Source organism: Neolamprologus brichardi, chromosome 8 (genome assembly GCF_056152115.1).
Source record: "Neolamprologus brichardi isolate AB-2024 chromosome 8, ASM5615211v1, whole genome shotgun sequence".
NCBI lineage: Eukaryota > Metazoa > Chordata > Actinopteri > Cichliformes > Cichlidae > Neolamprologus > Neolamprologus brichardi.
In genome coordinates this window covers 27,609,049-27,623,007 of record NC_142111.1, presented here as the reverse complement: position 1 = coordinate 27,623,007, position 13,959 = coordinate 27,609,049, and the positions used below count along the sequence as shown (strand labels likewise).

Sequence of the window (13,959 nt, the reverse complement as noted above, 5' to 3'; positions counted from 1 at the left end):
GCAGTGTGGACAGTGAAAACGGAGACTTTCTAAAACGATGACGCATGTTCGTCATGTGATGCAGTCATGTGATGCAGTCATGTGACCAATTAAACTAAGATAGTGGAGGGTATTACACAGCAGCTGTTTTGTTTGACAGCCGTATTAAAGATTAATATCAGTGTGTACGTGCTCCAGAGAGCTTTTCTTCAAATTATTTAATTCTCACTCGCGTTTGCAACTTTGTACTTTTGTGTTACTCGCAGCAACGACTCCACCTCATTGTTAGTCCATTTTAAAAACTCGTTGCTTTTCCTCGACATTTTGCCGGAAAGTAAATAATGCATGCGGAGGACTGGAACGTAAGCGTTTTCAGACGTTTCAATGTGGACGCACAACTCTGAAAACGACTGAAAACACTAGTGTGGACGCGGAGCGTTTTCAGACGAAAACGCCGTTTTCAAATCTATCCGGTGTGGACGTAGTCTTAATATGCAGCCTGAAGGTGTCCTCAGCAGGTGTGTTAGCGAGGCGCTCACAGGTGCAGCGTGCGTGTTAACGGGATGAGTCAGAACTGTGTTTGGCCCAGTCCCCGCTCTGAAGCAGGCGTGTCTGCCCTACTTTCCTCTCAAAAAGGTCATCACAACATCCCCGTCCTTTAACAAACGCTGTTGCTAGGAGCTTTTAATGAGAGCGAGGCTGAGAGGGGTTTGTTGTTGGTTTCTGTCCACCGTCACATATGGCTGCATGTTAGACGAGCTTCACATCAGATCAGGCCTCACGAGGCTCCAAAGTCCAGGACAGAAGAAACCACTTTCTGATGCTGTTCATGGTGGTCAGAGAGAAACCACAACACTGACTCCCTATGGGCACCAGTTGGCAACAGTGGGGAGGAAGAACAGTCCTACTCTTTCGAGATGTCCCTACATGTGTCATCTCTTTTTTCATCTCCTCTGAAGAATCTGCTCTCCTCTTTTCCTTCCCTCCCTCCACTCTTCCTTTCTCACTTCCTTCCCTCCCTCCACTCTTCCTTTCTCACTTCCTTCCCTCCCTCCACTCTTCCTTTCTCACTTCCTTCCCTCCCTCCACTCTTCCTTTCTCACTTTCTTCCCTTCTCACTTCCTTCCCTCCCTCCACTCTTCCTTTCTCACTTCCTTCCTTCGTTCCACTCTTCCTTTCTCACTTCCTTCCCTCCTTCCACTCTTCCTTTCTCACTTCCTTCCTTCGCTCCACCCACACCTAACATCCACAGACAGACATGAAGCTGCGTTAAAGCTGCGTGAATAAAGTGACAGAGGGGTGTTCAGGGTTTAGGTCTGGGCTCTGAAGCTGCAGCCTGATTGGAGCAGGGACCTGTGTGAGGTCTGAGCGGAGCAACCGTGTTCTTCAAACCTGAACCAATCAGTGCGGAGCCCTGAGCGACCCTGCTTCACCTCACCATCACATATATCACTGGAGCTCATTACGTGTTTGCAGTCCGGAGACGTTTCCCTCACTGAAACGTTTCATCTGACATTTTTAATGTCTTAAACTCTCCCTGCTTCCTCATTTCCTTCCTCCCTCCCTCATCTTGTCTCCTCCTTGGGCCGCGTTTGTTTTTCTCTGTATGAAGCACGCCAGGTTCCACGTGACTGAGCCACAGAGGGGCGGGGAGGAGGGGGAGAATAGCGGGGCACGGCGGGCTCTCATTGGACAAAAGTAGGTCAAGCCCAACCACTCATGTGACCCAGCATACCTCTGCAGGCTGTGTGTGTGAAATTTAAAGGAAGCAGATGTCACAAGAATAAAAAAGGCCTGAATGAAGGTTTCAGAGATGAAATGTCAGCACGTCTGCAGAGAGCAGAGAGAAGTTTAAACTCCACGAGAGACAAAAACACTTTCAGGGTTTGGTTGTTCCTGGAAGTTTCTGGATGTTCAGTCTGCAGATCAGAAACATTAAGAGATCAACCAAACGCAGCTCAGAATGAGCGTTAATGGAAGGAAACAGAAGTGCTGCCCACATGAGTGCGACTCAGGGATGACACGGAACAGGAAGTAAAGTGAAGCAGGAAACACTGAACAAAACAAGAACTGAACCAATAAACATCCAAGAATCAACACTGATCGCACAGAGCCGCCCGTCTCCACCTGTAACAGAGGCGGGGTCAGTAAGCCGCGCCCAGCACTGACCTGCAGGCGCTGTGTGGGTGGTGCTCACTCCTCTGCAGGAAACGTGTGTTTGCCCAATTTATACCGTAGCGGGAAATCTACGTTTAAGCTTACGACACAAACGGCTCCTAACGCTTCCTCGCCATTCCTCTTTGGCTCTCGGGGAGGCGGACCCATCTTTCACCCTCTCCCTCCCTTATCCTCCCTCTCTGAGGGAGGATAAGGGAGGGAGAGAGAGAGTTTCTCAGTCTTGTTCTCTAAAACCTAAAGAAATATTTGATCAACTGATCAACAGAATTGACGCCCTGCTGGGCTGCGTCCACCTGACCCGTAGTTACCATGTGAATTTCATGTGACGTGGAGCGTTAGGAGCGGTTTGTGGTTAGGTCAGAAGTAGATTTCCCGCTGAGGCATAACTCACGCGGTCGGCTGGATGTCGCCGTGCTGTCGGCGACCGCAAAATAAGAGGAAAACTATTACATCAGCAACACTGCAGGTTCCACCTCTCTTAAACCTACAGGGCGCCTTGTAGTTCCTGACAGATCGGACAGCGAGCTGCTTTCAGTCCTCAGGTGAACCTCAGCTCTGACCACGCCCTCTTTTTTCACCTTCAGAGCAAAAACTTTCCACAGGTTTCAGAAAATCACAGATGTTTCACTTCACTTCCAACAGGGAAAACATTCTCAACATGAAGCTGTCGCTGCGCAGGAAGCATGCGCAGTACGCTCAGCAAAGGTGTGTGTGAGAGAGAGAGAGAGCGGGGCGGGGTTATGGCTCCTTTGACGTCAGCAGTCCTCCGTTCTCACACATGGACTCGGTGCTCGGTCCGCAGCCCGGTCAGGCACCGCCGCACGCGCACGCAGCAGGTAGTGTGTGCTGAGAGCAGCAGCTTTTATTCTGAAAGGATTCCTTTCCGCGTGGATGTGAGGCCACAACGCGAGGACAGCGCTCACCTTACCGTGTCACACCTGCGGCTCTGCTCGGCTCGTTTCCCCAGACTGAAGTCCCGATGCAAGGAGGCGTGATGGAGAAGATTTCCCGACACCCCGGCCCGCTCGGCTCGCTCAGCCCGGGCTTCCTGCCCACGGCCACGCACGGAGTGCTCAAGTCGCTGCTGGAGAACCCAGTGAAGCTGCCGCTGCAGCACGAAGGTGAGGTGTGTGTGTGTGTGTCACATTTAAACTGTGCGTCAGCAGCAAAGTTTCCACAGCAGGAGAAGAGTCCGTGTCTGCCGAGGTCACACGCGCACCGTGAGAAACACACCTGTGTGTGTGTGTGTGTGTGTGTGTGTGTGTGTGTGTGTGTGTGTGTGTGTGTGTGGCAATAATTAAATTTGAGGTGTGTGTCAGACTCGCTTCTCACGCAGAGCAGTTCGCAAACACGGAGGTCACAAGTGCAAAAACTTCTGTTTTTCATGTTGCGTAACAAGCGTCTGAACGTTACCCGGCTCGGGCTGATCGTTCATAATTCAAAGAGTGATCGGAAATTATCGATATTCTCCTTCAGATGCTTCTTTCCTGCAGCCAGCTGCCCGGAAGTCAAATATGTGAACGCGCCGTGAGACACGTGAAGGTCTCCTGTCACCGCACACAGGTCCTGTTCCTCTGGCCTGTACGTGAGTTTGTGTCGTCAGGTGTAGACGTGAGCTCCGATCAGTGAGCCCGCGGCGGCTTCGTTGTCCTTTAATCGACGTCATGACCTCCAGGTTTACCTGACACTTATAAGTCCGATTAGAATCCACGTTGGAAGCGTCCTTTAATATAAAGACACAGATGAAAATATTCCAGAGCTCAGTTTTCTTGTTTCTTCACATTCAGATGTTTTAGTAAGTTATTACTGAAGGTAATGAGTCACCTGTTTGTGCTCTTCCTGATGGAATCTGTGTGAGTCGGTGTCCGTGATTGGACTTTCCACCCTCTCGGTTAATAACAAGGACTTTATTGAGAGCGTCGTGCAGCTGCCGGTTCAGGTTTGAGGCTGTCGTCTCGCCCGTGTTTGGTTTCTTGTGGTCACGCTGAACCATCCTGACCTCGGCGGTCTGAGGCTGCTAAACAAGTTTTTGCTCTGGAGACGTGTCAGGCTGCGAGGGCGATGAAGTAAGTACAGCTTCCCCGTCATTATATCTGCATCACCTTTTCCTGTTTGGAGGTTTTTTCAATGATGTCAAAGACCTGAAACACCATGAACGATGACTCAGATTTCTACTTTTTGTTGCAGTTCACATGAAACAAGTTTAACTTTAGTTTTTCAAGCTCTCAGAGGTCTTTGTTTGTGTTTGGGTAAATCTCAGGTGTTCATGCCAGAGCTGTGCAGTCATTTTACTTCAGTTTATCCCCTCGAAACACTTTGTTCAGATGCCTAAAAGCACGTAATCGTTTTTCCATGTTGTATTATGCTGAGTTAACCTGATGCACAGTTAGCGGTAACGCTCACTTGTGACTTCAGTGAGTGCAACTTTAGTAAAATTGGTTCCACACCAGTCTCTGAAGAGCAGGGTGCTGATGCCAGTGGACGGGTCAACAAAGCTCTGTGATATTTGATAACAACTTCCTTGTGATCAGACAAACCTTATGTTCAAACCTGACCAAACCTTCACCATCGTTTGTGGTAAATAAGACGAGAGTCATGTGAGCAGCAGGAAAACATCCTGAAACGGGAGATTAGAAAACGTTCGGGTACAATCTGCTGCGGTCGAGCTGAAAGGAGAGTCAGAGTTCAGCTTCCTGTCAGAGCAAACATCCTAAAATGAATTCAGATGTGTTTGTTCTCAGTCATTTCATAAATACCCGAAAGCTTTAAAGGTGGAACACCAAGCAGCAGAGATCACAGAGAATAACCCGAAATATCTTTTTATAGACCCAGAGACCACCTTCACAGAGTGACTAATGCTGAGCAGTTGCTCCTCGTTTCTTTGTATTTCACAGAATATGAGGAGCAGGTTTACTGAAACGTGCAAACACACACTGAAATACAGCACTGAAGCACAGTTGAACATTAGAAAGCTTGAGCACATTGATCGGTCTCTGAGCAGCTCTCTGTCATCTCTGTGATCTCCAGGTTCTCCTGTGGATCTTCTGAGCAGGCTTCTGTGGGATGATCCCACAGTTCTCTCCTGGTGCTTTTTTTAGTGCAGACCTTTGCTCTGCACCGTAAACCTCTAAAAGTTGGTTTGTGCACACTGTCACTGATCCACTCTCTCCATGTTCTTGTGCAGCTTTCAGCAAAGAGCACGAGAAGGAGAAAAACCTAGAAGAAGAGCGCAGCGCCCCCCAGTCGGCCTTCCTGGGCCCCACGCTGTGGGACAAAACCCTCCCCTACGATGGAGACACCTTTCAGCTGGAGTACATGGACCTGGAGGAGTTTCTGTCTGAGAACGGGATCCCCTCCAGCCCCTCCCACCACGACCACCACCCACCACACGCTCCACCACGCCAGCCGCCAATCATGACACCAGCCCCTCCCACGCCAGCACCCTCAGTGATTGACCTTAGCAACCACGCCTCCGCCTCTGTGCACACGACCGTCGTCTCCCCGAACTGCCTGCACGGCAGCCCGGCAGCAGCAGGTAACACCAGCACACCTGGTTTCATTATGACTTTGTATGTTTTTAACACTCGCAGCTGTTCAAATGCATCACTGTTATTACCAGAGTACCTGGTGCAGGTAAAGCACCGTGTCATCAGCATAGCAGTTAATTATGGGAATTTAAACAGGGATCCTTGAAGGACTCTAAAAAATATATATTTATGTATATATTGTGGATATCCAGCCGGGGATGAATAAAGTATCTGTCTGGAGGATAATAAATGTTTACAAAGACTGAAGAACCATCAGGAGGTAAGAAGCAGGCCAGACGAATCACAGCAGCGCACTCTTCAGATGATCCTGAACTGTTTTTGTCCTCATCATTAAAGTGCAGTTTCTTTTTAGAAGTTTGACCAAGATATGAGATAAGAGATAGTTATCAATCCTGCGACGCCTCTTTGAAGAAGGTCACTAGAAATATCACACAGAGGAGGAACACGTAGAGGTGACCACATGATCCCGAACAGGCTGAGATGGTGAAAACAGTCAAACTCAGAGGTGCTTCCTCCCTCAGCTGCAGAACAAAGACCCACCGTCACCGAGCCGCTCCGTCTCCGTCTCGCACTGAAAACAAATGAGAGGCGTTTGTCCCTTTGAGACGGCAGGCGTCCTCGACCATGGGGCGGGGCCGCTGTTTGTTGAGGAAATGAAATGAATGAGCTTAAAGTAGACCAGCTCGTGCTGGTGATGCTCTCTTCTTCTTCTTTGATTTTGGAACTAAAACATCTTACAACACTTTGTCTTTTAAAGTCATTTAAAATGATTAAAAATCCTCCATTGGATGTTTTGTTCCGCTCGGGCCAGAGAGCGTCACGTGACGCTGAGCGTAACGGTTTGATTACAATCTGAAGCTCGTGGAGGAGAAACATCTCTGACCTTTAGGCTGAACTGAGATTTGCATGAAAAAAACTTTGTAAGAATAAAGTTCCCAGATTCAAAACATAAATGTTGTTTGTTTGAGGTTTTAATCAAAGAACCGATCAGCGTCGAGCGTTTGATGCTTTGAAATCACAAAAACTCTCCAGCAGCATCAACATTACTGAGTTTTATTAAAACTGCAGCTCAATGAAAACAAACCTGTGTGTGTGTGTGTGTGTGTGTGTGTGTGTGTGTGTGTGTGTGTGTGTGTGAGAGTGTCTGTGTGTGTGTGTGTGTGTGTGTGTGTGTGTGTGTGTGTGTGTGTGTGTGTGTGTGTGTGTCAGGATTATTAGTGGATGTGAATGTAAACACATGTTTGAAGTGGGAGTCGCCCTCCTGCTCCTGCTGGGAACAGCATGTACTTGAACCAGTGATCTCATTTCATGTCCACACACACACACACACACACACACACACACACACACACACACACACACACACACACACACACACACACACACTCTCGCGCACACAGACACGTGGGGTCACATGTCTGTGCTGTCAGGCGCTTGTTTTCTTGAAGAGGAAGTCCGACCTCGCAGCATGAATCTGACACAGTTTTCCTCGTGAGCGAATTCTCTCACCTGTGAGGTCACCCTCTCGACCAAACACACCTGAGCTCTTCTCACCTTTGCACAGCCGCCCACCTGATGAGCTGACTCTGCCTTGGCGATGAGGACGGTCTGCGCTTTGCTGTGTTTTTCTCTGTGGTGAAAGGCAGAACGAGACAAGAACAGCGTGGAAATGAACACGTGACCCGCCGGCGCCCGCACGGTTCAAGTTTCCGCTCAAATGGAAAATGAAGACTTGGAAGTTTGAGACTGTTCACGCCAAAACACGCCAGCATAAACCGCTGGCAGCGCTGATGACGCCGGCTCGTAAGGTTTGACTCTTTCTTGCACCCCGCAGCTTCTCCTCAGCCGGCGCTAATCTGGGGCTCTGTCTCAAAATAGCAGCGTAATCTGTGGCATAATCTGGCATATTTGTATCCCGCTCGGCCTCGTGACTGTGCAGCAGATAAGGAAGCAGGAACCAGCAGGGTCACGCAGGGTTCAGTGGGAAACAAACAGGGAGGAGGAGGAGCAGTGCAAACATCCTCCTCCTGCCGTCGGGTGGAGTCGCCTCCAAGCTTTGACCTGCAGCTGCTGCCGAGCGTTTCAGAAATTATCCGAGAACTTTCAGTCTCACTAAAATCCCCCCAGCCTTCGTCTGCCCTCCAGACAAACATGTTTTAGCTTTTAGAAAAGGTCAAAGGACAAAAGAGGCCAAAAAGCAGAAAGCGTGTACCTGAGCAGAGGCTCAGCTGGAGTCTTTGTTTGAACGCACAGAGCGCAGCGGCGTGCAGCCTCTGATGAAAGACGCCATCTGACGGCTGCAAATTTTCAGCCCTCACTGTCAGAAATGAGCTGCTGTGAGGTTACTGCACTGACAGACCGTCTGTGGAGGCGGGGTTACCAGCTGACTCCACCCTCCATGCTCTGTTACTATAGTAACCTCACAGCAGCCGTGTTATTGGTCACATGATGTCATTTAAAAGGCTCCAACAACACAAACAGTCCAGAGGTGCAGGTGAAGCTAACAGCCACCTGTGTCACCATCCACCTGTCAGTCAAAGAGGCCACGCCCCCAATAATGCAAACAGTTCCTGTATCTGACTGTAGATGTGTTTGTTATGACACCAACTCGCTGCTGCCTCTGCTGGACGTCAGAGGAACTGCAGGTTTGGTTGTCCTGTTATGACGGCGGGTGAAAGGCGGCGGCCTCGGAGTAAATTGAGCCCATCCATGTGATGCGTTAATCAAACTGTCTACAGCGTGGCTACGGAGGCTCGCGCACGTTTCAGCGCGTCCTGTCAGCGTCGCCTTTGAGGCAGTGAGCCCCCCCCCCAATCCGCAGCAGCTGCTCTTTGGGGCTGTTTGGCTGATCGCTGGAGCCGCTGCTCGCTTTCAATTTAATCAGAGCAATGTGAGCAAGCGCACGTACACCGTCTGACGAGGATCATCCAAACGCCGGCTTCATTTCTGTAAGTGCCCCCCCCCACCCCCGTCAGGGCAGAAGCACGGAGGGCTGCACGTGACGTTGGTCTGAGCAGGTGAGACCCTCCACAGGTTTAACAGGTTCAGCTTGAAACAGGTGAAATGTGGAGGCGTCAGAGCATCAGATAGTCCAGGTTTTTATCTGACTCTGCTCGTTACACACACACTCACACACACACACACTCGCGCACACACACACACACACGCACACACACACACACACACACTCGCGCACACACACGCACACACACGCACACACACACGCACACACTCGCGCACACACACGCACGCACGCACACACACTCACACGCTCTCTCTCTGACCAGCTGGAGAGGAAAAACAAACAGCCTCTTCCAAGAAGTGCTGCTGAGGCAGGTGGGTTGCCGGTGGGGGGTGTTGGACCTCGCGGCCGCGCTGAGGGGTTGAGGCGCCGCCGCCGCTTCATTAATCAAACCGTTAGATCTTCAGAAAATGGTGGCTGAGTGTTGGCGGCTGTTGCACGAGCACGCCGGGCTGAGAGGTTCTCTCTGTTTAACAGAAGTTTGTTAGCAGCAAAAAACACCAAGAAAAGATGAGAAGCTGTGTGACAGATCCACAGTGGGTTTGTCTGAGGCGTGTGACAGATCCACAGTGGGTTTGTCTGAGGCGTGTGACAGATCCACAGTGGGTTTGTCTGAGGCGTGTGACAGATCCACAGTGGGTTTGTCTGAGGCGTGTGACAGATCCACAGTGGGTTTGTCTGAGGCGTGGACTTATATTGATGTTAAGTTTCATATTAAAACACTGAAGCTGTTGGTTTCTGTTGCCCTCAGATCAGCTTTTAAAACCACAAACTCAGAATAAAAAGTTCTCAATTTAACCTGATTTAATCTGAGTTTATGTTGAAAAAAGTAAAATAGTTTCTGTAATCTCACTTTTTAAAATCCAAACCTTTTTACATAAAGATATATTTTAAAGCTTTCTGTGGCATAAATAGGCTTCCGTACCGACAGGTGACAACATTATTATTTTTCTTCACCTGTGAGTGAGACTGAGCTTTTGTTATCGTGCTAATGAGGCTGAGCAGGATTTCAGGTGCTGCTCTGTTGACAGTTTCCTGATGGAGCTGTGGAAGAGGAAGAAAAGGAAACTGAAGGAGCTGCTGAACATTTTTATCACAACAACAGAAACGTCGGATAAAAGAAGAAGAACTGTAACTGAGGAGGCTGAAACTTTGCCGTGTGCAGAGAAGACGTGATCACTCTTCCTCTGCACTCGTCTCCTCATCAAAGGCAGCTCGCTCTTATATATTCTCATTTTTTCCTATTTTCACCGGGTTCGTGTGCCCACATTTCCCGGCTCCTCTGCTCGCCCACAGAGCGCGGAGCAGACAGCGAGGCGATGATCAGATCACGGCTGAGCATCAGAGACTGAAATGCATCAGCGCTCACCACCAAACACATCGAGCCCCATTTTTATGGTGAAATATTTCCTGCCTATCACTGCAGCGTACTCGCTCTCTGGCGGTTTGTCCCCACCTGGTGGCCACAGCTCGGCACTGCAGCGCAGAGTCCTGGACACACGTTTATGAGTTCTCGCTCTGTTCTGTAGTAAAGAGTAGCTACAGCTGCATCTTCATACTTCACTTGCTCGGTCTGTTTTACCTGCAGCCGTTGGCTTTAGGCCCCGCCCACATCAGATAAGAAAGCAGTGAGTTATATTCAGAACCTTTGCCTCTCGTTATCTGCAGTCACATGACTCCTAACAGGAAGTGAAGCCGTTACACTTCACCACACTCGAGCTGTTTGTTACTGTGACTCTTCTTACAGGTTTCATAAATGGAGCCCATGTGTCATCTCCTCAGGACCAGTTTGAACCCAGTTTGTCTGATCAGCCCAGTCAGTTACACCAGCACCACAGACTTCATTAGTTACTGGGGGTCATGGGTGACACAGCGTGACTGAAGAAACTGAACATGAGCAGCATCATCTACTTCTTAGATTCTTTCTCAGGTCAAACGGGAGTCAAACTGTCTGCTCGCGTCTCCCCCTGTGTTACTCGTCAGTCACATGACCCCCAGTCTGAACCGTCCTCTGTTTCTCTTTCAGGCCTCCCAAACTCCAGAAACACCTCCAGCCCCATCGACCCAGACTCCATCCAGGTCCCCGTCAGCTACGAGCCCGACCCAGCTGACCTGGCTCTGTCCAGCGTCCCGGGTCAGGAGATCTTCGACCCGCGCAAGCGCAAGTTCTCGGTCGAGGAGCTGAAACCGCAGCCGATGATCAAGAAGGCTCGAAAGGTCTTCATCCCGGACGAAATGAAGGTAACTTGGAGTTGGTTCTGTCCCGATGAGCGGCTCAGATTTCGCTGTAATTCCCAGTCTGACCTGAGGGTGGCGGTGTTCAGAGAGGGTTAGAGAATAATAAGCAGCAGAAGTTCAGCGTGAATGAAAAGGTCAGAGTTCAGATGTTTGAGTGAAGCAGCAGAGGAACTCCGGTTCTCCTGGATGTGATGTGAATGCCTGCAGATCCATTAGGGCTGATTAGTCGGCGCGGCTTAAAGCTGCACAGCACGCTGGGACAGAACGAGCTGGCTTCTTGCTCTCCTATTGGCTGGCAGAGGTCTCGGGGTTAAGAGGCTTATGTTAGAGTGAATGAGGGAGCGGAGACGTTGCTGTGAGGTCAGGCTCAGAGGATTTGGCTTTTAATTTGTTCAAATGAAACACGGCTGTGCGAGCGCAGGAGGAAACGTGCGCGGCGTTTAGTCATCCACACTCGGTCCTTCAAACAGAGACAAGGACTCAGATAAGCACACAAAGCTCAGCGTGTACGCTTCCTCCTGCTTTGTGTGCTCGCGAGGCGTTCACGTGGTCACGATCAGAAATATCAGAGAGGCTGAGATGGTTTGCACATGTGCAGAGGAGGGAGGGCGGCTGTGCTGGAGGAAGGATGCTGAACGTGGAGCTCAGAGAGGATTCATGGAGGCAGGTCATTACAGTTTACCACCTTATTTGATAGGAAGTTTTTATTTCTGCAACAACGACATGTCGAAGTTTCACTTTGTACCACAACATCAATCCAGTGTCATTAAATCACAGCCGCTCTTTATACAGCAAAGTAAACCCCGACAATCTGATGGCCTCGTATGAGCGAGTATTCGGCGACAGCGGGAAGGAAAAACTCCCTTTTAACAGGAAGAAACCTCCAGCAGCACCAGACCCAGGGAGGGGCGGCGGTGGGCGTGAGGGCAGGTTCAGGGAGGCAAAATTTGAACGTGCTAAAAAGCTGATTATTATTTTTATGAATCCGTAAATGTAGCTGTTCTTCCATCTTTCTCTGAAGTAATCCTTCCTGTTTCCGCTCTTCTTCGAGCAGGATGACAAATACTGGGCCCGGCGCAGGAAGAACAATTTAGCTGCTAAGCGCTCCCGGGACGCCCGACGCCTCAAGGAAAACCAGATCGCCATCCGGGCCAGCTTCCTGGAGAAGGAGAACTCTGCTCTGAGGCAGGAAGTGGTCGACCTGCGGAAAGAGCTCGGGCGCACCAAGAACATCCTCGCCAAGTACGAGGCCCAGCACGGGCCGCTGTGAGGGCGCGGGACACACACATGTACAGAGTTCACACACACACCGCCAGCCAGCTCGTCTCACGGCTCCGAAGGGCTCGACTCACGGCAGGTTAGTCTGTGGACCAATCAAACACGGAGGACACGCCTCCTCTCTGATTTTGATTCTGCCTCAAAACGTTTTAAAACGCGTTCGCTGGGGACTACTTTCAGCGGCGGATGAATCCACACTGGTGCTGTAAAATGACACACGATGCAACACATTTATAGTTTTGTTTTTTTCCCGTGCGCTGGCTTCACATGACTTCCTGTTTGAGTCGAGCCCGTTACTCAGAACTCTTACACACACACACCTGTCGCACACCTGTCGGGGCATGTCTTCAGCCCTGTGAACTCATGGACTCCACTAACACTCACTTGACCTCTGACCCCTGCTCTCCCAATGTCTGGCAGCTCCTCCCCCTGCAGGTGTGAACACACCTGTAAATGAATGTGTACCGCCTCCTGCCTCTTAGCTCGCGCTCTCTGTTAATCTTTCTGTCGGGCCCTCTGAGGCCCCGCCCACTGTTTCACATTCACACTAACTTTAACCTGACTTCTCTTTTTTAAACAAGTGCCCAAAATGCCAAAAGTTTTACAGCAGGAAATGTTTTTATATTTGTGAGGATAATCAGAGGTAAGCGTCTTCAGGGAGTTCAGACACGGTTGGGCGCGTTTTTGGAGCCCCCTAGTGGGTGAGGGGAGCTCAGCAGCCAGTCCGGTCACTTTAAAGGGTCTGGCTGCATGTTTTGACCTTTGACCTTCACTTTAGCATGTTCATGTTTGTGTTCAATAGGAAAGCTGCTTCAGGTTTAGAAGTAGAAACAAACGGGCGCTGTAGAAATGCAAGCACGGGCGTAAAGACGGTCGCTTCAGACAGCGTTTCTCTGAGCGCGCCACCAACGAAAAACAAGCAAGATTAAAGAGATAAAATGCACTTAAATTTATCTTAAAACAATAAAAAACAAATTAAGGACAAACTCTAAGAAAATGGTTCAAATGAGAAGAAACTTTAAAGCGGTAAAAACTAACCTGAAGTCAGAGTGCTCCTTGCTGTGCCGATCGAGACGTTCTTCATCGCCACAGTCTTCACATGTTTGGGAAGGTTAATTCCATAAAAAGGAGATATCTTTTCTGGCGGCAGCATCATCTTCGTCTCTTCTCTTTCTGTTTCTTCAAATAAAATCGAATCCGGCGTGTTTTCAGGGTTCGCCTCGCACTGTTGCTTATTTCGGGTAAATGTAAGAAGATGGAGGTGAGCGTGGGGGTTTCTGCAGCGACTGTCCTGCTTCTCATCTTCACGACTTTACCTTCACCTTCACTTCTCTTTCTTATTTTTTTTGTGCACGAATGAAGCCGCGTTGAAGTTACGACGTGTTCAAACCAAGCCGCGCTGACAGCTGATTAATGCTCAGCTGTCATGTTTTTGTCTTTCTGTGAAGGTTTGAATTTGTTTTAGAGCAAATTTAAAAATGTAATTATTTAGCACACCTGCTGTCGGTCAGGGCTTTACTCTTCAGGTACTTTATCGTTAAACAAGTCCCTCTTCTGCTCGTTTCCACCTCCTATATTTTTATTCTTTAATAATCTTTAAACATGTTCAGTTTAGAGAGAGAGGAGCTGAAACTGCATCCAGTTTCAGCTCCTCTCTCTTTAAAAGCCTCCTCTCTTCTGATTGGCCAGCTTCTGGAAGCCTGCTGACGCCTGCTG

The 13,959-nt window shown here is 49.4% G+C and overlaps 1 protein-coding gene across 2 annotated transcripts; it reads left to right on the top strand.

Moving 5' to 3' along the window:
* Positions 1-2,791: 2,791 nt before the first annotated feature.
* Positions 2,792-13,338, top strand: hlfb (HLF transcription factor, PAR bZIP family member b). Of its 2 annotated transcripts, none has more exons than XM_006793308.3 (4): positions 2,792-3,278; positions 5,342-5,692; positions 10,754-10,968; positions 12,020-13,338. In XM_006793308.3, the coding sequence occupies exons 1-4, from the start codon at positions 3,137-3,139 to the stop codon at positions 12,233-12,235; spliced, it is 924 nt and encodes a 307-aa protein (XP_006793371.2). In that variant the 5' UTR covers positions 2,792-3,136; the 3' UTR covers positions 12,236-13,338. The 2 variants fall into 2 exon arrangements, with proteins under 2 accessions (XP_006793371.2, XP_006793370.2); XM_006793307.3 differs by having other exon boundaries at positions 12,017-13,338.
* The last annotated feature ends 621 nt before the right edge of the window (positions 13,339-13,959 follow it).